The 23,558-nt window shown below is 51.5% G+C and overlaps 1 protein-coding gene across 2 annotated transcripts in view; it reads left to right on the top strand.

The window, feature by feature from the left end:
* Positions 1–23,558, top strand: part of SLC39A11 (solute carrier family 39 member 11) — a 77,136-nt gene that overhangs the window by 12,632 nt on the left and 40,946 nt on the right. The window contains exon 5 of one of the 2 annotated variants that reach the window (XM_065693813.1): positions 9,974–10,097. In XM_065693813.1, the coding sequence (XP_065549885.1) occupies positions 9,974–10,097 (124 nt within the window). Of the gene's footprint in view, positions 1–9,973; positions 10,119–23,558 lie in introns of both variants that reach the window. The other variant, XM_065693812.1, reaches the window with a different exon arrangement.

Raw genomic sequence — 23,558 nt, 5'->3', positions numbered from 1 at the left:
CTGGAAGTCTCTTGTTAGGGTCCTAGTTCTTCAGGTCAGCACCCAGCAACCCCTAAAGGTTGCGTTATGATCTGTTTGCCCAAACCCCTTCCCTTCCCTGCCCCATGCAGTGGTTCCAGTGACTGAAATCCAGTTGTTGCTACACAGGGTGAAATGATTTGCAAAAACCAAGGCACAAAGTTGTAATTATACTAATTTGGAGAGCAGCATTTTGTTGTATTAATGGAGGTAAAGGATTATTTACTTCCAGAGTGTAATTTGTCAGCTGCTCTTCATTATCATTTGCTCTCATTATGCATTAAGCGTTTCAAAAAGCATTTGAAGCCCCAAAGCCAGAGCTGAAGAGCAGAGATGCCCTGAATCCAGGTAGGGGTTAAACTCCCTTCCCACCCTCGTTAGGTGTATGGGGACAGTCACCAACAGCAGATGAGATCCGGGGTGTTTGTGGCTCTGCAGGGTTGTGCTGGGAACAAGGAGGTGGAAAGCTCCCTTTGTGAAGCAGCAGGGACAGATAAAACGTGGCCATATTCCTCATTCAGGGAGCTCCTGCGCTGGATAAGTGTTTCTCCACGGTTCCATTCTCTGTTACATACCCGTGTCCACCGTAAAGCACCTTGCTCCTTCCTGCTCACCTCGAGTGGGTATTACGGCTGATGAGGCTGGTAATGTAACATGGGGCTGCTCTTGCCTCCGTGGCTCAGCCTTTGCTGATGGAATTTCAATTACTCTGAGGCCTGGCTCAGAATTGTTAAAGAGGGCGAATTTCCCAAAAGGAAGAACCTGCTGGAATGCCAAAGCTCCCTGTACCTGCTCAAAGAGTCTGGCTGGCACCATGGGGAGGGATGCAGCGTGTTTGGGGTTCTGCTGCGTCCTGGACAGTGTCTGACCCTTTTGCTGAGCACCCTTTCTGTTAGGTTAAGCTTTAGTCCTGGAATAAGCAGGACTCTAAAGAGCAAGCCCCAGGGGAGAGCAGGGTGTGGGTGCTGCTGACCCACTGCCCATAGCTGAGCATCAGTGAGTACCAGGGCTGGTTCGGTGCCTGTGCTTGGATCTCAAAAGCTGCCTTTGAATTCTCTCACAGCATAACCCCAAATTAATGCCTCCGCTGTGGAAAGTAAACCTGCCATTAAAGTGACAGAGAAGCAGCGAGTGAAGTGGCAGTTGGAAGAGGAAGGCTGCTTTCATGGAGATCATGGGAAGATGCATATGCAGAGCTCTATAACTGCCGCACAAAGCCAGCTTGCTCTCAGGGTAAACTCTGACTCACCCAGACTGACTTGACACTGCTGTCTGCTGAGAGGATGTGCTGTAAAGAGTCGGGTCTGTGCCTCTTGTGTGTGTCTGTCCCCAGAGAGGACACCAGTGGTTGCAGGAGGATGCGTAGGTCGCTCCTTGTGATGCTCGGTGGTCGCCTTTCCATGCAAACAGCTCTCGGAGGTGCTGTGGATGGTGTCAAACAGACCATTGCTCTTAATCCAATGGGACATTGTGCCTCTGACAACCTACAGGAGAGGAGCATGGGACTGGGGGAAAACCAGGCTCGTTCGGTCCTTGCTGAGGATGGATGTTCGATCCTTCCTTGATGAGGCTCCTCTGCTGCGGTTTGGACCCAGTGGGTGTCTCTGTTGGCACTCAGTGCTATGGGGTGGTTTGTCTGTGTCCTCCAGCCGGTTAAAGCCATTCCCCTTGGCCTGTCCCTACAAGCCCTTGTCCCAAGCCCCTCTCCAGCTTTCCTGCAGCCCCTTCAGGCACTGGAGCTGCTCTCAGGTCTCCCCTTCAGGAGCCTTCTCTTGTCCAGGCTGCCCCAGCCCAGCTCTCTCAGCCTGGCTCCAGAGCAGAGCTGCTCCAGCCCTCGCAGCATCTCCATGGCCTCCCCTGGCCTCGCTCCAAACCCGTGGTGCTTTCCTGTCTCCCCCCATCATGCTCCAGTTATCAGCGAGGTGCTGAAAGTGATGTGTCTGTAATCCGCTGTCTGCAGGCTTTGCAGCTAATGCAAACTGAGCAAGTGGCTGGGTGAGTTTCCTCTCTCTGTGTTTTGGGGTGTTTGCAGGCTTGGGAAGGCAGCTTGCTCTTGGCTTACGCCTTGCACGTATTGGTTTTAGGGCTCTCAAGGCCTTAAAAACAAAGTACACATAGAAATGAATGCTATGAGGGCCGATTTTTGGAGCTTGTTTTCTGGGTTTTAGGTTGTCTCGGTTGGAGTTCAGTGCCCAAAGGAGCTGCCTGTGAAAGCCAAGGACGAGCCCTGCCTTAGGGCCGCTTGGAGCAGAACCAGCCCAAAATACAGCAGTGCCCATGGGGCAGCCCCGAGCTTCTTGTTAGCGGTGATCAGGAAGTGCCTTGTCCCTTCTTGCTCCCCTCTTCAGTAAGGAATTAACAAATTAATTGCGGTAGCTCAAGAGAATCAATGGCTCCTCCTGTGCATTTATTGGGCTGAGCTTTGGGAAGGTGGTTGGTGCTCTGCCACGGCTCCTGCAGACAAGCAGAGGAGTCAGTGCTTTTCTTGGTGCTACTTTGGTCATTATGGGTTGGGCAAGATGTGAGGAAAAGGAGCAGAAAGCAAGGAAGCATCCTTGGGAATGAGTTGGCTGTGGCTGCGTCCCTGGCTGTGATGCTTCGGGGATGCAGGGAGAAGGGGCTGCACCCCAGCACTGCTGCTTCTCCATCCCTTTACCTGGGGCTTGTGCACGTCCGCGTTGCTAATTGTGGGTCTGAAGGAAGTTGTGTGTTACCATAATGCCATTAGGCAGCGCTGGCGTGGTGGGGCTCTTCATTTGAGGGGTGATGGATCACTAGCTGGGCCTTCTGCATCCCACCAGGGCTCCCAACATCCCACCCGGCCGCAGCAGCCACCCGCTTTGCTCTCCCTTTTGCCGTTAATTCAATCTGCACTGATAGCAGATCATTACTGAGGGGTATATTGTGTAAAAATGAGCTGTTAATTGAGGTTTTGTTTGCTTTTTCTCTTACCCTTGCAAAAAGCCTTGCATAATAAAAGGGCTGTAAAAATACATGTTGCCACGCTACAAATATACAAGGTGGGAAGGGGGCAGGGAGAGAGAAAAGAAGCAAAGCTGGTCTCCATTAGACTTTAATAAGCATGTGGAGAAAAAGCTCTTGTTAATCCCATCTGAGGTTTAGAGGTTTATTGCTCACAATTAAAATCTCATATTGTAGTGCTGACTTGATGCCACAAACCTCTCTGCCGTGTCCTGCTGAGCAAGCTGCTGGCATCTGGGTGGTGGTGATAGGTGTCCTGAGGGAAATATCCCTTGGGAAAATAATGGAGTCACGGAATGGTTTAGGTTGGAAGGGACTGTAAAGCTTACTGAGATTCAACCCTCTGCAGGGACACCTTCCACTGGAGCAGCTTGCTCCAAGCCCCATCCAGCCTGGCCTTGAGCACTGCCAGGGATGGGGCAACCACAGCTTCTATGGGCACCCTGTGCCAGTGCCTCAGCACCCTTACACCCTTAGGGTACCTCTTATATATCCTATAGGATCTGGCTGTGGCTGTAACAGCCAAGTTTCCTCCCAGCAGAGAGCTGGAAGTGGATGCACATCCTGACTGCTTAGGGTGGTCCATTCACAAAGAGATTTAGTGGCTGTGTTTTGAGGTCTGTCTGAGCTTCCCGATGACAGGAACCTGGAGGCAGGAGGCTGGTGCCATGAAGCCCGTGTCCTGCTGCTGCAGAGGTGGGTTCTGCTTGTTTAACAGCTTGTTTGTCATCTTGCTGTGTCCTGCGGCGAAAGCAGCAAGCGCATTCCTGTGCTCTTGTTTTTGCCGTGGCAAAGGTTACGGCAGCGGCCTCCTCTCTGCCGTGGAAACCGGCGCGCTTGCAAAACATCCCGTTTGGTAACCAACCCTCTGCTCCCCTGGGAATCGCTTGCGTGTTCCCTCCTCCGGGGCAGTGCTCACCCAGCCCCGCGCTGTCGGAGCTGCCTCCTTCCCAGACCGGGTGCCAGCGACATTCCTGCCTTGTTTTTCCTCCCTCCTGGAAAGGCCGAAGCCCCAAACGTGCCAAGGAGAGAAATCCGTATGTTTATTTTTAATAGGAATGATGCTTTGGCCAAAGAGCCAAAAGGCTGGATTGGCCTTTGCCCATCTCCCCTTGGAGCTCCTCTTGGTGGGGTATGTGGTAGTGGGTGTCAGCTCCCTGGCGCTGATGCTCTTGGGGTCTGGCCGTGCTGTCTTCCAGCTTTGAGTGGGTACCGCAGCATCCCTGGGTCAGGAGGGCTGCGGGATGCTTCCCTCTTATTCCCGTTGGTGGGCAAATCTGGTTTATGTGAAGATTTGGGGTGGGGGTTGATAAATTTCCCTGCCTTGGGTGGTGTTTCCGGATGTGCTTTGGTGCTGCTGGTTGTGGCACTACCAAGTGCCTCCCATCCGCTGCTGTCAGCTGAGGCAGCTCCCATGGGAGCCTCTGGTGCTGAGATTGCTCCAGGGTCACCCTGCAGGACACCCATTCTGTCCCCATGCCCCTGGTGATATGAATGGGGGTGACTTATTCCTCCTGCCCTCGCAGCCTGTCTGCAGAGGCTGGTGATTAAAGCTGCTGTTTGCAATTGTCAGGAATTATGAGTTATCAAAGTGGCTGATAATTAGCAGTGAATAAAATGTACTCGCAATAATATTACATTAGTTACAGATAAAGCCATACCAGCCTGCCTTAATATTCACTTAAGCTTCCCTGGTGCAGTTAGCGGGGCAGGCTCTGGTGTCGTGGGATGAGAAGGGCCTCCCGGTCTGATGTGCTCTGCGCACAGGATGCTGCCGGAGCAGGTTTGCCATGAAAACGTTGCAGTTTGGGGTCTCTGGATGAACCTTTCCTTCCCCATTCCAGCAGCAGCGCTGCCATAGCTACAAGCATCCTGCCTGCTGCAGGCAGGGCTGCGTGTGGGGCTGGGGGAGGATGCGGGGCTGGAGCAGCCGGATGGAAGATGCTCAATGGGGGAAGCAGGAAGATGCTCAATGAGGGAAGCAGGAAGCCCTCGGGCTTCCCCCTGTAGCTCTGGGAAGATGTTGGTGTTCCCAGTGCGGGCGGGGAGGGCTGTGGTGCTGGTGTGATGCAGGATCAAGCCTTTGGAGTGTGTTCCTCCTTAGGAAACTGAGTTCCATGAGGATGCTGTTGCATTAAGTGTCTGCTGCATTGATCATCTGGCTCTTGTGGCTCTGCTTAAGGTTGCTCTGCTCCTGCCTGGTGCTGAGCAAGCTGGTGCTGGGGGAATTCCAATTGAGGAGTAATTCCCATCCAGCCCCCTCACTTCAATCCCAACCTGATGCCTCTGGAGCTGTTGATGTGGTGGGACAAGGATGTATTTGGGATCTGGCTGTTGGGATGAGGGCTTGGTTTAGGTTCACAGACCCCAGGAGCTGCTGATGTCCACCAGCAGCACGAGTGCTCGTGTTGACGCTTCTCATGTGCTCATCTTTCCCATTTGTGGGGTTGGGGTTACTCTGACAGCTGGAGCTGTTGTGGTTGGGGCTGTGCTGGGTGTCCCCAGCTTTATTCCCAATTTATAGGGGTGCCTTTTGTTAGATCAAAGGGGTCTGGGTGCTGCTGGTGGGACCCAGTTGTGGACTGGGCCTGGGGCTAAAACAAGGGAGATTTGCTGAGTCCCAGAGCTGTGCGTCAGATGCTGCTCATCATAAATATGACTGCGCCCACTTCAGCGGTGAGAAGAGCTCATTTTTATTGTGTGGAGTATTTAAGGTTGCACTTGAGTTGTTGATCTTATTTTTTTTGAGGGGGGGATGTCTGTGATCCTGGCTTTGAGAGGAGCTGCCATTCAAGTCCTGCTGAATCCTTCCCTTAACCCATCAATTTGTGCCAGGTTAATATTGACCAAAATCATGCTGGTTTTATCCCAGAAGAGCTTGGGAGATGCATTGGTTTAGAATCCCAACCTGGTTTGTGTTCGAAGGGACCTTAAAGCTCATCCAGTTCCAACCCCTGCCACAGGCAGGGACCCCTTCCATTAAAACAGCTTGCTCCAAGCCCCATCCAGCCTGGCCTTGACACTACCAGGGATGGGGCAGTTCTCAGGGATGCTGTGCTGGGAGCGTGGTGGGATGCTCTGTGGCATCCTGGATTCTGGCAGCACCACTCACTGTGGCCTTTAAACCCCATCCCGGGCACATCCTCACCTGCCCAGCTCTGTGCTCCAGGGACTTTGGGAGCTGAGGTCTCAAGAGATGCCACCAAGGGGTACTGAGGGAGCATGGGGTGCCCCACCATCACTTGCTCGTTCCTCAGCTCTCAGTGGGTTACAAACAAGTGCTGCTGGCACAGGGATATGGAACCAGCATGGAGCTTCACTTGGGAGCATCCAGCCTTTGATTTATTGTTTCACAAAACAAAATACCAGCCTGCTGCCTTACATGCAAACGGGCTCTCTGATAACTCGGTGCTTTCCAAGGGAGCTCCCTTCCTATGTCACATTTTGAACATAAACCTGGTTTTCTGCTTCAGAAGAGCCGGGGATTCGCTGCTTTGTTGCTTCCCAGCCTTTGTCTCCATCCCCAGAGACCCGGGGCTCTGCGTAGATGTGCAGAAGCAGTGGAGCTGAGCGAGTGGCTGATGCATAGAGCTCACCCCAAGCTCACCGGGGTATAGGGGGGCTGCAGAGATGCGCTGGGTCCATCCCTGTGGGCTGTGGACCTGTAGCATCTCCCCTTCCCCTCCCTGCCCTCCCCACCCTGCTCTTTCTCTTACTGCTTTCTGGTGTCTGATCTGTTATCACTGTGTCTCCTTCAGTAAGTGTGAAATGGGAGCCGCTGGGCACCATCCGAGCACGACTTGTTATTGCCTCTTATTGTCTCTGTGTTAGCTCCTGGACAAGTTAGGAACATTTGCCATTTCTTTTTAATAAGGTAGTTGGATTTATTCCATTTCTCTTCCCTGTCGAGGTGCTTTCTGCCGTTAATTGATGCATTATGGTCTTTGTTTCCTTTGGCTATGTGGAGCCTGTTCCAGGGCGTTTGCTGGGTTAGAGCCAGTAAGATATTGCATGGGAAGAGCAGCATCACCAACCATCCCAGACAGGCAGCACCTCCACATTTGGTACCAAGTGATCTACCCAAAGCCAGACCATCAGCTTTTGTCACCTCTATTAATTAACTTATTCCCCTTCCCCGGTCAGGTGGGGAAGAACAGATGGTTTCTCAAAGGCCTCACTCACTCCACGTTTCGTTCTTAGCAACTTGTGCAAGGGGCAGGATGCAATCCCAAATCCTTGCTTCATCCAAAACCAAGCAGCTGCCTCACCCCTTTGCCCTGCAATACCAGGGTGATACTGTTGATACCAGGGTGATGGCCGCATTGCTTGGGGAGGGACATGTTTCCATCCGGATTAACTCGGGATTGCTGCAGCTTTTGGGTAACAAAAGCAGGATCAGGCTCTCTGCAGAGATTTCTTCTATTTCCTTGTCTGTTTTCACACATGGGGCTGTGACAATCTAATGACCTTTCCCTTGCAGCTCCGCGAGCGGAGGCGAGTGCAGTGGGGACTCCTGCATCCCAGAATAGGTTTCCTCCAAGATCTTGCTGTCCAAGCCTCTCATTGCAGCTCGCTTTTTGAAGCCCCTGTGGTTATTTCAGTTAACGCTAATTACTGGCATGAACTAATTAACGTGGGTTGACTTTCCTCTTCTCTTCCTAATGCTTTTTTAACCCACTGCCACATTCCAATTAGGGGCCTCATGCAGTGGCTGGGCTGGAATGAGTCAGAGCAATCACAGTTGGATTAAAGTGTGTTCTTTACTGAAGGTCACCAATATTTCCCCATATTCCTGGTGTTGTATATTCCTGCCTGCAACAGGAGGTGACCTGACCTTACATTAAGCATCTGAAATGTCTTCAAGTTTGCCTCCATTTCACTGCAAGCAGGTTTATGGGTACCATATCCATAAGTACGGGATGTGCTGGGAGCGGTGGCCCAGCAAACAGCCACGGGAGGCTCCTCATCAGGGCTGCAGACCTTGAGGGAAGTGGTCTTGACCTCTTCAGGGACCTTGCTTGTTTGCATCTATGGAGATGGTAATGGAGAGTGGATGCTGAATGGGATGTTACCTGCCTGCTCCTGCTTGTACAAGGGATTTCTTTCCCCTTTGGTTGAGTTATTGTAACTTGCGGAGTCCTGTGGGCTCTGGCTGTGCTCTGCCCTGCCTGACAAGACCCATTTGAGTCTTTGGGCTGGGGAAAAGCTGTAGACCTGGTGGTGATAAAGCCTGCAAAGCTGCTGTTGCAGTGATTGTAGCTCATTTAACAAGGGCCATGGGGAAGGAGCCTTCTGCTCCATGAAACCTGGTGTTTCCCATCTCCGAGGTGAGAGCGATGGCAAGCAGGAGGCAACCAGCCATGAGAGCAGGGCTGGAGAGCCCCATGCAATGCCTGCAAATCAGTTTCCATCCTCAGTCTCTTCCTGCTTTATTAAAGTCAGGTCATGATGCTGAAGTTCCCCTCTTTCCTCTCTGTGTCATCCAGGTTTTGCTGGAAAACACTGGTATTTCTGCCTGCTCCTCCAGCTGCTGCTGGGGATGGAAGGTGCGGAGCTGCTGGTGTCTCCTATGAGCTGGCACAGTGGGGCTGTGAGGGTCTCCCCCCTCCCAGAGGGGCTTGAACCGAGCACCTCACCCGTGCACCTTGTAATTGCTGGGTGAAGGGAGGTGAAAGCACCTGATTAAACTGCAATAGAGAGCAGATAGCAAATATGTGATGAGTATTAATAGTACCGGTCAGCCTATATTATGCAAATGAGGGGAGAGTAGGAGATTTAGTTATTCATCTTTAACCTTTACTTTTGTTTAATGTGACCTTACCCATCAAGTCTCTCGTTACTGTCTCTGCCTGTTCCGTGTATGTTCATTTATTCCGCTGCCATCAATCCACCAGCTAAGCCTGTGTTCCTGTGCAGTCTGGACATCACTCCCTGGGGATGCTCACAAGGGATGGGTCCCAGTCCTATGAGGACACAGGGACTTGAGGCCTTGCTCCCCATGTTTTGGGCTTGGTTACACCAGGTTGTACAGCCACTTCTATGGACACACTCCCTTAGCTGTGTGGTTATGCCTCTGTTTCCTACCAGTTTTATAGCTCTCTCCGGGTGGGATGGAGCAGCCTGGGGGTGTCCAGAAGGACATCCGACCTTCCTCTGTGTGTCCAGCACCATGGGGAAAAGGCCATGGTGTCTGCCAGGTTTTCTTTGGCTGATGCAGATAAAGTCTCTGGCACATCCTTGTGTTGTGCCTGGTTTTCATGAGCCATATCCAGGTTGGCAGGAATCACTCATGGGTACAGCGTGGTCTGTTTGCCACAGGGTGTGTGCTTGAATTCCCTGCAGACTTCATGCAGAGCTGGACACTGTTGGTTTTGGCCATCCTTCTTTGCTTTCTGGAGGTTATAAATGGTGTAGAAATAGGTTCCAAGTGAGCCTGAAGTTTCATCAGGCCGTCTGGATGAGTCCCACTGCGCTGACACTGGGTGGTTATGAACGTGGTGTCTCATCTGTTGCTCAAACGGGTTCAGTTTTGAGCAAGCCTTTTCCCTGGCAAGCTCCATCCAAGCTGAAGAAACAGGTACCCTGCTGCAAACTCAACTTTGGCAGAGGTCAACCCTCTGAGCTGCTCCTGAATGTGTTTCCTTGTCTGCTGGTCTCCTTCGTGTTGACTTTGGAGCTGCACTGATGGAATTGCATTTTTTGTTGTTAATACATGTGAATTTTGGCTTTCTCTCTTTAGCCCCGTACTTCTTGGCTCCTCCTAACCCTGTTCTTGATGCTTCTGCTGGAAATGAACGTTTAGATAATTTGGATAGAAAGAGGGGACCCCAAAGCCACCTCTCCATACAGCTGTGACACGTGCCCTGATTGACTTCCCAATACGTGGATGCCAGAGCAGTTCCTGAGAATGGTGCTGGGAGAAGGTTGATGGGGATATGTGGGGAAACCCTTGACCTTCTCTCTTGCCTTGCAGGGTTTCAGCGGGCCTCCGCACGCAGCGTTTGCCTTGAGCTTCGACCAGCGAGTGATGAAGGAAAAGTATGAGCATGAACCTGCCCATCAGCCGGCCTACGAGAGCGAGTTGTCCATCCGGATAGGTAGAGCTGGGCTCCATCCAGGCAAGCATCCTGTCATATACCACCTGCAGAGTGTACGGGGGAAACACCCCGGTTACGCTGGCACCTAGGCTGTCACGTATGTGATTGAAATTAGATTGGGTCTGACATGTGCGTGCGGAGTGCATCTTCTCTTCCCTCTCTGCATCTGTCTCCCTGCTGGCTCCAGTTCCAAGAATCATTAGTTCTGTTTCTCCTTCAGTTCTCAAAACCACTTGCACGTCTGTCTGTGCCCATGAATTATTGATAATTGGATATCTCATCCACTGGGGAAATGAAATCATCAGCTTAGCTTGAGAGAAGTTGATTTCCATGGTGGGTGCAGCCAGTGCTAGCCCTGCCCTTGCCAAATTACACCACGCTGAAGGTGCCCCATGACAGTGACCCTTGGCAGCCCTCCCTAATTACAGGCTCGGGCTGGCATTCGGGCTGTCACTCCTTGTTTTGGAGGTTAATGGAATTGTAGCTGCTGAAGTGTGGAAGAAATTGTCTCGTTGGCAGCCGTTCCCTCCTGAAACAGGTCTTTAAAGAGGGAACTTCTTAGTCAAAGTGATGGAGCCTCATCAGGCTCCCCCGGCTCCTGGGTGTGTATGTGGGGCGGTGGTGGCCATCCTGACTGCGTGAGGATACATCCTCTGAGGCACCACAACTTTCTTTTCCTCTTGTTTAGCAGTAGCTTTTCAGCAGACAAATGTAATTGAGTGAATTAATCCTGGTGCTTTATCTTGGTTGGAAAGTGAAATAGTGGTTTACAGTATCTTGAGTACAGCTGGGAGCAGATCAAGATGAAGAACTGATCCTTCTTTTTGCTACGCTCTTAAATCAGGCTGTAATTTAACCACGTTGCTTAATTGCACGTTTCATAAAGTGTTCCAAATCCATGGGTTTTAAATTGTTTAAATTAAAGGAGTTTAAATACCAGCTTGGATTTTTCCAGTGGGATGGAAGGAAGTTTTGTGCTTTACTCAGTGGGCTCTGCATCCTTGGAGTCTTTTAGCTCCTGGGGCAAGTGCAAGCTCGAAGGCTGCTCCAGCCCTGCAGGCCCTAAGGCTGGTGTAAGGTTTGTGGTGGTTTTGTAAGGCGGAAACTTTCCATCCCAGGTACAGTTCAATTTTGTTCTTCCAGACCAACCTCAGCAGCAGGCAGCCCTGCCCTTGTCAGGGCCGTCAGCTGCTGCGCTTTGTTTTCATCTGCTCTTAGCTGCAAACAGCAGCAGTGCAAATGGTTTTGAGAATAGGGAATCTCCATCACACTTGGTTGTTTTCCCTCTCTCTGGGGCAGCGCTATTAAGGATCCACAATACCGAGATTCTTTTATTGCTTCTTGCTATTGTTTTGTTGCTTACTGCAATGAACTGGGTGTTTTCACAAGACACCTCAAAGCCTTCCAAGAAAGCAGCTTGCCCCAGCGCTGGTGCTGCTTGGCTGTGCTCTGGGGAACGCTCTGGGAACAAAGCGGTGTTTGCAAAGTCTAATGGGTAGTAAGTGGAATGTTTCAGACTTAATCACAGCTGAATCATTGACCCTTCCCTCGCATCTCTATGTTTTAAACCCACTAAAGCTGTGAAAAAGAAAGAAACCTCCCGGAGCGCGCTGCATTGTCTGGGGATGGTGGTGAGGAGCTGGGATGGAGACGGCTGGGAGTGTGAAAACGTGCATCTCCCCAGGGCCCTGCGTGTCTGGGGTGTCAGCGCTGATTTAACGTGGCTATAGGAGAGGCTGGGGGCAGAAATGATGAGGTGGTCACATGTGTGGTGGGATCCATGTAGCCGCACTAAGCAAGGGAGGAGATTCCTTTTAGACCTGTGGAAAAGGAGATGGAGGACATGGCAATAGTAGCTGGCTGCCTCGTGTAAGGCACGTGTATCCACGTGAAATGGAGCATGGGTGGATTTGGTATGAATTGCAGTGAAAAGGCTGTGTCTAGACTTGGTATTTGACAAGTGGGATAATCACTAGGCTTTAATTACTACAAACGAAAGAGAATCCAGCCTTGTCTCTAATATGTCTGAGTAGGCAAGGGATGTAATCTGTGTTTCTCTGCCTCCCTTGGAGCAGGTTGGGATAAAGCTAAGGAGGGTTTGTTCATTCCTCTGCGTGCAGATGAAGCCCTCTCTCATGCTATGGAGGGACCTGGTGGCTTCTCCTGCTCCCTAAACCTCCCACTGTGGCCCGTGGCTTGGAGCAGCTCATCCTCCTGGAGCCTGAGGCGCTAAACCCAGTGGAAATGGCTTTGTCAGGGTCACCGCAGGCTGTGGGACTGGGAGGCCAGGTTTGACCCCTTAGATCATAGCTACGTGCGTGGTGTTCTTGGGTAGTTCTCAGAAAGGATTTACATTCAACATCCCACCTTGAAACCTGAGCTGTGACTCACGCTCCCAGGAGCTGTGTATTGAACAGCGAGGCATGTTGATTCTTTATCGTGTCCCGGTGCCAAGTGATTCACGTCGCTCCAAATCAGATTATGGAGCGGAGTGGGAGGGCAGTGATGTTCCCCAGCAGCCTCCTCCACTCTCTTTAACATCCTCACCCCTCTACTGCAGGTGGGAGATCTTGTATTCAAGGAGATGCTTTCTAGGTGTGCCAGGGCAGAGGGGCGCACAGCAACGTGGCTGTAAAGTACCAAGCATCATTTTGGTACCCAACTGGGAGCATCCACAGTGATCAGCACAGTTCTGGTCTTGGGGAGTTAAAAGCAGTAGAATCTGAGCTGGCTGCTGACCCAAAGAGCAAATAAATGTCTATTGAAGTACCTGGTTAACCAGCAGCATCTCTGCTCGCTCGTTGTCCATCCCAGACACACGGATGTCTGTGCCGAGGGGATGTGATTAGCTTCTGACATTGTGCTGCCGATGCTCTTAACTCCCTAACTTTGTTAGAGGGAATCAGGGCTTGCTTTAATGACTTGATTGACTTTTGGTGGGCCGTGATTTAGGAAGTGGTACCCTGGCATTCCTGCATGGATGTTCTGTAAGTAAATCCAGATGGATTTACTAATTGGAAAAAGATACTGGCGTTTGAAGTAGTGTCCTTAAGAAAGGAAATTTCATTTCTTTTGTTACTTAAGCGAGCCCTGGGGTTTGGGGGCACTGTAGAGGAAGCTCATTGTATTCAATTAGTATTTTTTCCCTTCAATTTGAGCTGCTTCATCAAATCAGCTGCTGAGGTTTAGGGAGTGTTTTGGCTGGGTAAGCCCTGGAGCAGGAGGTGGTGGGTTGGGGACTCCTGCTGCACTCCCCAGGACCTGCTGGGCCCATCTCAGCAGCACCACCCAGGCTCTGCTCTAATTTTCTACCTCCTTCCAGAGGCTGTCATAATTTTTCCCCCATTTTTGCTTTATGTTCCCCTTCCAAGGCAGTTACCGTGCACCAGGGCTGCTGGAGCAGACTGCACGCAGGGAGAAGCAGACCCTGCTCACGTAGCATCTCTTTCATCAGTGCCCAGGCAGTTCGAGTCCTGTAGTAAACCCCTGATGAAAGGGAGAAAGGGAGCTGGCGAGATAAGAAGAAACCAAACCCCTTAGGGACGGGTACAAAGAGAGGGTGTGAGCTGGGCTGTAGGATTGGTACTGATGCTGCATATGGTTTGCTTCTGTCTCTGGTTGTGTTCCTGCAGCCAGGAAATTCACTTTTTGCCCTGTTATTGCTGGTATATTGGCTGCTTCCAGAAAGTCCAGCTTTGTCCCAGCTTTTCAGGCTGCCCTGATCCGTTTCTGACCCACTGTGCCAAAGGAAAAGTTCCATAGGAATGGCCAGCTCCCATCGTAAGAGCATGAGTGGTTTGCTGATGCTTGCCCTATGAATTTTCTCCTTGTTCCCTCCTTCCCTGGGCAGAAGCAGATGCTGTGAAGGAGGGATGATGTATAAAACCTCTCCAGCCATGAAACCCATCATGATTCATGAGGGAAGTTCAGCTGGAGCCTTGCGTGTGCATCCAAAAGGTTCATTAAGTCGTTGCACCTCCTGTAACAAGAGGCTGCTTCTGCAAAATGGGGTGTTCACCAGGTTTAGATGGTTCCAACTGTATTTGTTGTAACATTGACACGTTCACAACATGCTTGGTCCAGAAAACTGCTGCTTTCAAAAGACACCAATTCATTTTGAGTTTTAATAGCCAGCCTCAATGATGAACACCTCTGGCAATGGCTGTATTGATTGAAAACATTCTAGTGCCCCTTTCTGGAGTGTTTCAAATGGTTATTGACCATCTTGTCAGGCTGGGTTCTATGCTTGGGTTTTATAGTCATGACTAAATGGGGATTTATATACACAGAGCTTCGGGAATAAATAAAACTGGAGCACGTCAGCTGATGTGTGTGATGTTCATCAGCTCATCAGCTGATGAAATCCCTTGTTCGCAGGTAGGGCTGTACCCCCCTTATTCTGATCACAGCTTTACTCCTTGGAGGAGCCGTTTTGACTTTACAGGGCTCAGTGGAGCCTGGTGGTTTCTTCTCCTTTCCTCTTGGTGGTGTTGTCACTGGGAGTAGATGTTTCTTTCTTCTGCTTTCCAAGAATTATCCTGGTTGTCTTTGCAGGACTCTGCTGCCCTCCTACACTTACTTACACAGCCTGCAGTAAATAACCCACCCAGTTCAGCAGGTTCCAATGGGTGTAAGTCATGAAGATTTCATACTCTGAACAGTGTGATCCCTCAGGAAACGTCAGCCTGACCCACCAGGAGAGAGCCCTGCCTTAGTGTGACCCATGCTGTGGCAGTGCTGACCTTCTCCATCTCCCAGGGCTCTTGAGATGGGGATCTGTGTGTTGTGTATCCCATCTGTTTTCCATTGCTCATTTCCACCTTGCTGGGGGAGCAGAGCCTGTTTTCACACGTCGTGGTGCTTACATGATTGCTAATAGGGAGGAGGAGGAGGAGAACCAGGCTGCAGCAGCACCAGCAAAACAACTTCCAAGTGCCTTGGCTGGGTCTGATTTCAAGGTACTCGAGTTAGCAGTGGGTCTACAAAGAGTGCAGCTGCCCTTTGAAGAGGAGGAGAGCTCCTGAGTTCGAGTTGGGAGTGACTTTCAAAGCAGGGCTGTCAGACCCTTCAAAGAGAAGCTTTGGGCTGGAAGGCTGACAATGGTCGAGGGCGCTTGAGGAATGCCCCCTTGGAATAAGCCTGGCACATTTGGTTCCTTTGTCCTTCGCTTTGTTCTTGGTTGAACAGTGCTGTGACGAGCGTGAGAGCTGCTGGCAAAGGGAACTGCTGCTTTATCTGCCTGCAGAGGCAGGAGCTGCCTCCACACTTGCTGCTTTCACGACCACTTGGACAGGGAGCAGCGCTGTGCCCAGAGGAGACAATGTCCCCTCTGCAGATGACATCTGAAATGTGCTCTTGGCATCGCGGTCTGCTTCCTGCGAGTGTTCTCTTTCATGGCTTCTCATTAACATGTCTGTCTTTCCTGGGCTTCATCCAGTGTGTCCTCCTGAAAGAAACACCAGAAGGGCTTAGCCACAGGCTTCTCTCTTTAATTCAACTGTTAGAGCTCCAGAGGAGTTACAGCTTCATTTCCATTCCTGTCGTTTCAAGATGTCCCTTCAGGGGGACCTGTGGGTGGCATTTCAGCTTTCCAAGGGAGCTGCTGTGGGTGGAAGAGGCCAACAGCTTGCAGTGGGTTTGGTGTACACCAGTGGTGGTGGTGGTGTTGGAGGATCAGGTTGTGCCCTGCAGGCGCTGCGGTGGAGGATGCGCTGTGCAGCAATGCCTCGTGCTGGAAGAGCTTTGGTCTTTGAGGTGGCTTTTCCTGTAAGCCTCTTAATCCTGCTTGAATCAAGACAGGCACAGATTTAACCGCACGAGGATGTGGTTTTCCTGCTCTGCTGTTTGCTGTAGGGTCTGGTCGGGTCTCTTGCCTGTGAAGTTAGCAAGCAAAGAGGGCTGGGTGGCTGTAAGGTTCCTCATCTGAAGTGCTTGGTGGCAGATGAGCAGTGTCTTCATGCCTGCTGGTGCAGGAGGACCAGCTCTTTGGGGGGACTTCTCAGCCATCACCCATGGATGCTGGGGAACAGGGATGCAGGTAGCATCAAGGTACATGCACTGGCTGCTCCGCTCTGAGCTCCTTTTATTTCAGGGTATTTTGTTAATCTATGATGAGGCTTATTAAAGTCTGTTGAGTGACGTGCTGGTTGGGACCCACGCTCTGAAATCAGGTCTATCAGTAAGCGGGGAAGCTGCCGGGAGGCTTTCGGTGCTGCTTGGGCCATTAATCAGGGGAGTCATTTCCCCAATTGAGCTTCGTTAACTCGCTGCAATATTATCAAGGAGCTTTAATTTCCTGGCTACACCTGACAATCTGTTAAGTCTTTTTAATTCTGCAGCTGTATAAAATGGGTTCCTCAGGGGCTCATTTCCATCCTCAGCCTGTGGATGCGCTCCTGTGCTCGGAGCCATGGGGCAGGGGTCACGCGAGTGTGTGCACACGTGTGTGCAAGGGTAGTTAGTCCTCTAGAAGTAACGTTCCTGACGTAGCGAGGTAATAGGGCATTAAAACATCTGCTTTAATGGAGCATCTCCGGTGACCTGCGTTGCATCAAACCCATGTCTCGGTGTGCTTGTCCTGTGGCTTGGAGCTGGCTGGAGGCTTGAAATCCTGTCCGAGCCCAGCTCCAGGCTGGAAGGGGGTTAGCACAAGTGAAACTTGGGAGAAACACCAGCCCGGTGCAGCTGCGTTCAGCAAAGCCTTAAATTTCAAGGTTTATTAAACTGAACTAACAATCAGTATCATTGCCTCCAGAGTGGAGGTTGTTCTGGCTTCATTCAATAAGCACAGTAATTCATTTATTTCCTAGCTATGGTTCTTTAGTTGAATGGGGATGGGAATCAGTTTTAGTCACCCTGAGGATGTTTTGGAGGAGTGAAATGAAAATCTGGAGCTCTAGCAGTCACTCTGCATTATGACAGCAGTATTAGCTGAGGAGCAATGCCAGGGCATGTACCATGAAGCAGAGGAAGGCCGTTGTCACTGCTTTGAAGGAAAGGGAATAAACTCCATTAAAAAATAAAACCAGGGCTATTCCCCACATTCAAACTGAAACAAGTGTTTGAAGGATAATGAAGTGTGTAAAAAGCTGTAGCCCAGCTGTGGCTTTGGGCATTGACCGTGGCTTCAAGAGAGGAAAGGTGTTTGTGATGGATGGGCCAGGGCTTGGAGAGTCCCCAGATGGAGCTGGGGAGGGGGTAATGAAGTGGTCCTCAGCTCTAGTGTGTCTGTTCAGAGCAGCTTGACCACGTTATGGAGACAGATGGGGATCTATTTGGGTAACAGCCTGGCCGCTTTGGGGTTTTAAACTGGTGCCTGGTGGTGCTTGGGGCGTGCTGGGAGCATCCCAACTCTGCTTCTGCTTTGAGCCACCTCTGAGCAAGCACAGACCTCCTCAGCAAAGCTGCAGCTATGAGGGGCACGGGGGAGCACCATAAACTGTATTTTATCACCTAAAACCATGAAACTCTTGTGCAGAGTTTTCTGTCTTACACCAATGGTTCCGCAGCTGCTCAGAGGTGGTAGAAGTTTGGCAGTGCCCACTCTTCAGGTGCTCAAAGGCATCTGTGATGCTCAGCCTGGGCTCTGGAGAGCTGGGTAAATGAAGGCTTTGGTCATGTGTGTGATTCGGAGGTGGTGGGTTGGGGCTGGAGCTCTTGGTGAGGTTTCCTGCACCGCTGCTGCTGGAGGAGGCTTTTTTCCTTCTGAAGGCAGCAGGTTCTCTCCCTAATCACGGTTCGGATGTGATTTGTGCTTTTGATTTCTTTCCCATCTGATTTCAATTGCAACACATTTTGTATTCCAGTTCACTGTGTCCTGAGACACGTTCATGTCCGGGCCTCTCTTTTATCCTTTTCCACATGGTATATGGCACAGGATGATGGAATATGCCTTTTCACTAAAAATCGATGGTTTATATTCTACCTCCCACCAGGAAGCTTTCCCAGATACGAGTATTGATTGTGCGGATAAAAGCCCTCTTTACACTCTAATTGCTCTTTAAATCGGTGGGGCTGGTGGGTTTACACTCTAATTACTCTTTAAACCAGTGTGGTGGTGGGTGCTGGGTGGATGCCATGGGATGGAGCTGGTCCCTGAGCAGAGATGATGAGAGACGCACCAAGAAGTGGTCATCTGAAGGGCATGGGTAATGCTTTGAATGAATCTCTGCTGTTGGCTGGGTTACCTGGAACCGGGAGCTGCTGTGGTGCAGCATCACCTCCTGCGTGGCTCCAACACTAATGGTACTTTCCATGGTGTTTTCAGTGCATCCAACAGGCTCCTGAGAGGACAGCTTGGCAGCAGGGATACAGTGTGATGTGAAATGGCAAATAGCTGGTGATGCTCCACAGCACCTTCCCGGGGTCCCTGTACCTGGCGGTGGTACTGAGCCAGTGGGTACCTGCTCTGCCCCAATCCCTGGGGATACAGGAGGATGGATCCTGCCCACAGCCATGTGGGATGGTGATGTTGAGCCATGGAGTGTCTGATGCAGGAAGGAATTAGGGCCTCCCCATCCATGACCCAGGGGCACCAGGATCTGCTCCATCGCTCCCAACGCTGGTGACTGTGGGTTCAAGCTGCTGGGGCCCCCCAGGCCAGCCTGTCAGGAGAGGTGGTACCCAGGGTTGGAGCAGGAGATGCTGTGTGGTAACAGAGGGATTTTACATACTGGAAGGAGGAAGCTCTGCAAGAGGCAGAGGTAATGAGGGCTGCGCTCCTGCAGCTCCTGCCTCGCTCTGCGTCCCTGCTGCCTAATAAGGCAGAAGCTGTGATTGAAGCTTTGTCAGTGCCTGGAGTTTTCCAATGGCTCTATTTAATAGGAACTTTTCAGGATTTAAAGAGAGGGAGCTCCTGCTGGTGCTGTTCCTGAGAAGGGAACACGAACTGCAGAACATCCCCCCCTTCATCTGCCTGCTTCCTTGAAAGGGAGAATAGCTTGGAAGCAGCTGCGTCCCCTGCCTCCAATCTGCCTGCTGCTGCCTGCTGCATCCCAAATCCACCCAGCGATGCCCAGGGGACTTGGTTGAAATGTGCTTTGTGACTGGGAGGCAGGGAGGGGGATGTGGGGCTGGGATGCTGGGGGATGTGGGGAGGGGGATGCAAGCATGGGAGATGTGGGAGACCCTCACACAGGCCAGGGCTTGTCTACACACCAGTGATCCCGGTCTGTGCGGCTGCTGGGAGAGCTGCTGGATAAATAACCCCAATTAGGGCATAGCTTTCTGCCTTTCACACAGGCACCACTGAACTGAAATGACTTTTGGTTTCAAGCTGTGCCCATGTAATGGGTTAGCTGCTTAGACATCCTGTCCATCACATAACGTCCCTCTCGGTGGGCTGTTGTAAATGAGGCTTTATTTTATCCCAATACAGAGGCAAACAGCGTTCAGCCTGGCTGGGTGGGTTATTGTTGGGCTCGTGGTTGTTTTTGCCTTGCCTTGCTACTCAGCACAGAAATAGGCTGCTCCTGGCTCTGGAGTGGGATCCAGGGAAGCAGTGAAGCGGTGCTGTCCTCCCATTTGGAGGCTGCATAGGGAGTTACTTCATCTGGGTTTGGATGCAGAATAACTGCAGCGTATGAGCAGAGAGCTCAGATTGTGCTTTTCCTCCCTTATTCTCCTCGTAGGCGGTGGAAGCAGGAGGGTTGGTGGGACTGGAACAGCCCCAGCACCTGGAGCAGGAGCCAAGCCTGGCAGCTGCCTGCGAAGGAGGTGTGATGGGGAACGTGCTCCCCCAGCATCCCCATTGCCTGGGATGGGCTGGGGGGGGACCAAAGGCAGCGGGGCAGGACCCACTGCTGGTTGTGAACCATTGCAGCCGAGGCAGCAGCTGGGTTTGGCCCTTGGCTTCTTGGGAGCTCCACAAACAAGGCCTTTGTTTTTCCTTTATAAAGACCTGGCGCTGTCTCATCTGTATTTGTTATAAGCTTAAACTAAGTCTCTATTTTCTAAACTGGGTTATCTGCAAGTCCTAAAGCTCAAGCATATTCGCTGCCATCTGTGTGTCTCTACCTAGCAGCAGAGTACTTGCCCCAGGCCCTAGTTTTGCCCTCCCGGTGCGAGCTGAGCGGGTGATGCCCCCCGTGGTACATGCTGCTCAATGAGAACTCTGGCCTCAGGGGCATCTGGAGAGAGGAAGCAAAGCTGAGATTGATTCTCTTCAAAGCCCCGAGATGTATCTGTGGCAGCAGATGGTGCGAACCGCCTTAAAGTCAGTATGAAATAGCACTGAATTCCCAATTGCATCAAGTAGTGCTTGCTTATTTATTTGTTTTCCTACCAGTCGTGGCTGTCCTCTTTGTACAAGGGGCTCTGGCCATGGCGTGGTGCTTCCTTGCAAGCAGGTGATGGGATTTCACAGCATCCATAAGCAATGTTCAGCCTCAAAATAAGCAGGAAAGTATTTGTTAGGCTTTTTCCACCCAGGAGTCTTTCTCCAGTGTGCAGATGGGGCTGTGCCCTGGTATCCCATCCCAGGGAATGCAGTTAGTAGGGGCTTTGGAGTTGCGCACTGTTTTCCAAGGGGAGCTCAGCAGCATTCCCGAAGCCTGGAGAAGTGGCTGATTGAGATGAGCTCTTAGGCAGAAGCTCTTCCCTGTGAGGGTGCTGAGGCGCTGGCACAGGGTGCCCAGAGAAGCTGTGGCTGCCCCATCCCTGGCAGTGCTCAAGGCCAGGTTGGACGCAGGGGCTTGGAGCAAGCTGCTCCAGTGGAAGGGGTCCCTGCCCGTGGAAGGAGCCTCATTGCTGGGTACCAGAGCCCTGTGAAGCATCCATCGCTTCCTGCATTTGGTCAGGGTTTTGCTGGTTTGGTTCGGGGGTTGGTCCTTGGGGAAAGCAGGAGTGGCCCCAGGACAGTGTCTCTGTGTCGTAGACATCAGAGTCTCGCTGTGTACGGGTTGGAAATGCCTTCAACTGAAAGCAGGAGTGTCTGGGAGGCTCAGTGCTGTGGCTTTCCATTGAAAAGGCAGATAAAGGATGTGTGAAATAATCCTTTCTTGGAATACTAGCAGAAAATGTAAGAAATGGGTATTTTTTCCGTGTATGTGTGTGCTTCCCAGCTGAATTCCCGAGGGAGGAGAGCTTAGCGCCGTTCTGCGGCTGAGTCATCCCACCCTGGGCTGAGAGAGATCGATTGGCTTCGGATTCAAAGGAGAAAAAAGGAACCCAGCTCCTTGACGTTGATTCTTGAGAGGTATTTGCTGCCTTCCCCCAGATCCAGGTCTCTGCCCAGCCAAAGGCAGCCCCCAGGCCACGGGGTCCTGTGGATCTCCTAAATGTTGAGGGCCAGGAGCATCCTCTCTGCTGCATCCCCACCGGCTGCAGTGAGGAGCAGCGTGTTTCTGCTCAAGACAGGAGTTTTCATTCCTGAGACAATCATCCCGGATCCATATATCGCAATTTATGGAAGGAAAAAAGCCCAGACCCTGAGCAAAGGCTCTTGTTGCTGCTGAGGCTGAGGCTGAATCCTCCCTTTCACAAAGTAATGCTGCAGGTTGAGCCCTGGATTTGCTTTGCTGATTTTACCCCCAAGACTACCCAAAACAGGAGAATTGAAGCGTTTAGTAGTAGGCTACAAAGTGCTGTCAGACAGAAGGAAAAGCCTGGGATCCTTTCCTTAACGTGGGAAGGCATCTCCTGCTCTTCTGTCCGTTTCCTTCCCTTGCTGCAACAGACGGGTTTGAAACCTGCTTTGTTTGCACAAGCACTGCTGTAGGGGTGGAATTAGTTTCTGTGGATCAAGGGGGTAGTTTGCGTGTGCGATACCATCGGGATATCACACGCCGGAACGGCGAGTGTGGGATGATGGATTGTGCCCCTGGAAGCAGCCTGATGGTGAGGCTTTGCCAGGAGAGCAGGCAGGAATCCAATCTGCTTGTCCCTTTGGGGGGGAGCTGGGATTGATTTTGTACGTTGGAGGGTTGAGAACAAAAGAGCACTTTTATTTTCCGCAGAAAGCAATTATTGATTCATTTTACTTTTCAGACTCTGAGAATAGCCCCTTTTCCCTTGCGTTGGGTCTCCCCGTCAGGGGCAGTGACTCATCCAGTGGGATCGGTGCCTTCCCCTCCCTCCAGGCTGTGCTTTGTGGGGGATAAGGATGGGAATCCCAGATGAGTCCCTGTTCCAGAGCAGATGTGAAGCTGCTGAACAGCAGATTCAACCTGGATTGGGAAACTCTCTCTAGGAACCGGCTTGTGAGGAGCTGGTGTGTGCTGGGGAAGCATCACCGGCTGTGGGTCACTGGTGGGAAGGGCATGGCCCATTCCAGAGGCTGCAGCTGGTCTCTGCACCCCCAGGTTTAGGTGCTGCTTGGGAATCTCTCCTTACTGTGCCTGTGGGAGGGGGTTGGAACTGGATGAGCTTTAAGGTCCCTTTCCACCCAAACCATCCCATGACCCTATGATACGCAGGTGTGTGCGAAGTGAGGATGATGCCAGAGCACCCCTGGCCTGGAGGCAGGGTTGGTTGGTTGCAGATGTGCTCCTGATGTGCTGGGATGTTGGTGGGACCGTGCAGTGACAGCGCTGAGCCCGTGCTCACGACCACTGCACTGGGGCTGCCTTGGGGCTGTGGGCCCCATCCTTCCAGTGCAGGAGAGCTGCCTGGTCCCTTAATAGCTCCCCATCAAAATCCCTGTTTTCTTTCTAAGGTTGTAATGAGATTGTGGTCTGGTCTTGTTCTTCCTGCCGAGATTCGCTGCCTCTGATCTCCCTCGGATCAGAAGCTGTCGCCTGCCAAGGATCCGAGAGCCGAACATAGCTCAGCCCTCTGAAACGAAATGATTAAATTAACTCGGATGTGTAAGATTCCAGCAGAAAATGATTCAGCAACGCACTTCATCTACTGGGAGCTCTGTAACGAGATCTTGGAAGTTGGTGTGAATTAGTGTGCTTAAGAGGACCTGGTGCATGTAATTACGTTGAGCATCGCGCTGTCGCTCTTGCCCAAGAAATTAATCTTTAAACATGGCAGACGTGAAGCAGGGGGGGGTTGGCATTCCTGCTGCCAGGAAGCAATCTGTGCCGCTCGAGGAGCACCACCGTGGCCTTGTGGTTACTGTGGCTTCCCACCGTGTGCTTGGCTTGTGTCCCGTCACCTCTGTCGCGGTTGTCATCCTCCTCATCCCCATGGAAGAGGCTGCCCTGGCATTGATGTTGCTGTGATCAGGGAGCTGCGTGTTTGAGAATGAATCCTTGTGGATCCGGAGGAATAGGGTTCTGGTTTAATGGATCCAGATGAGATTTCCAGAGGGCTGGTTTGTCTGGGCCAACTCTGGACAACGCGTGCTGTTCCTTTCTTTCATCTCATTCCTCCAGCGCTTTTCCCTTTGAGCTGCGTTAAGGATTCATTTTCCTATACAAAAGTGCACCCAAACGCACGCTGGCAGCTCTTTGTAATGATGTGAGCTTTCCCAGGGAAATGTCCTGCTACATTCCTGGTAAATCCCAGGAATTACCC

This window comes from Lathamus discolor, chromosome 13 (assembly GCF_037157495.1).
Source record: "Lathamus discolor isolate bLatDis1 chromosome 13, bLatDis1.hap1, whole genome shotgun sequence".
Classification (NCBI taxonomy): domain Eukaryota; kingdom Metazoa; phylum Chordata; class Aves; order Psittaciformes; family Psittacidae; genus Lathamus; species Lathamus discolor.
Note: the sequence above shows the minus strand (reverse complement) of the source record. Positions and strands in the feature narration are given on the sequence as shown.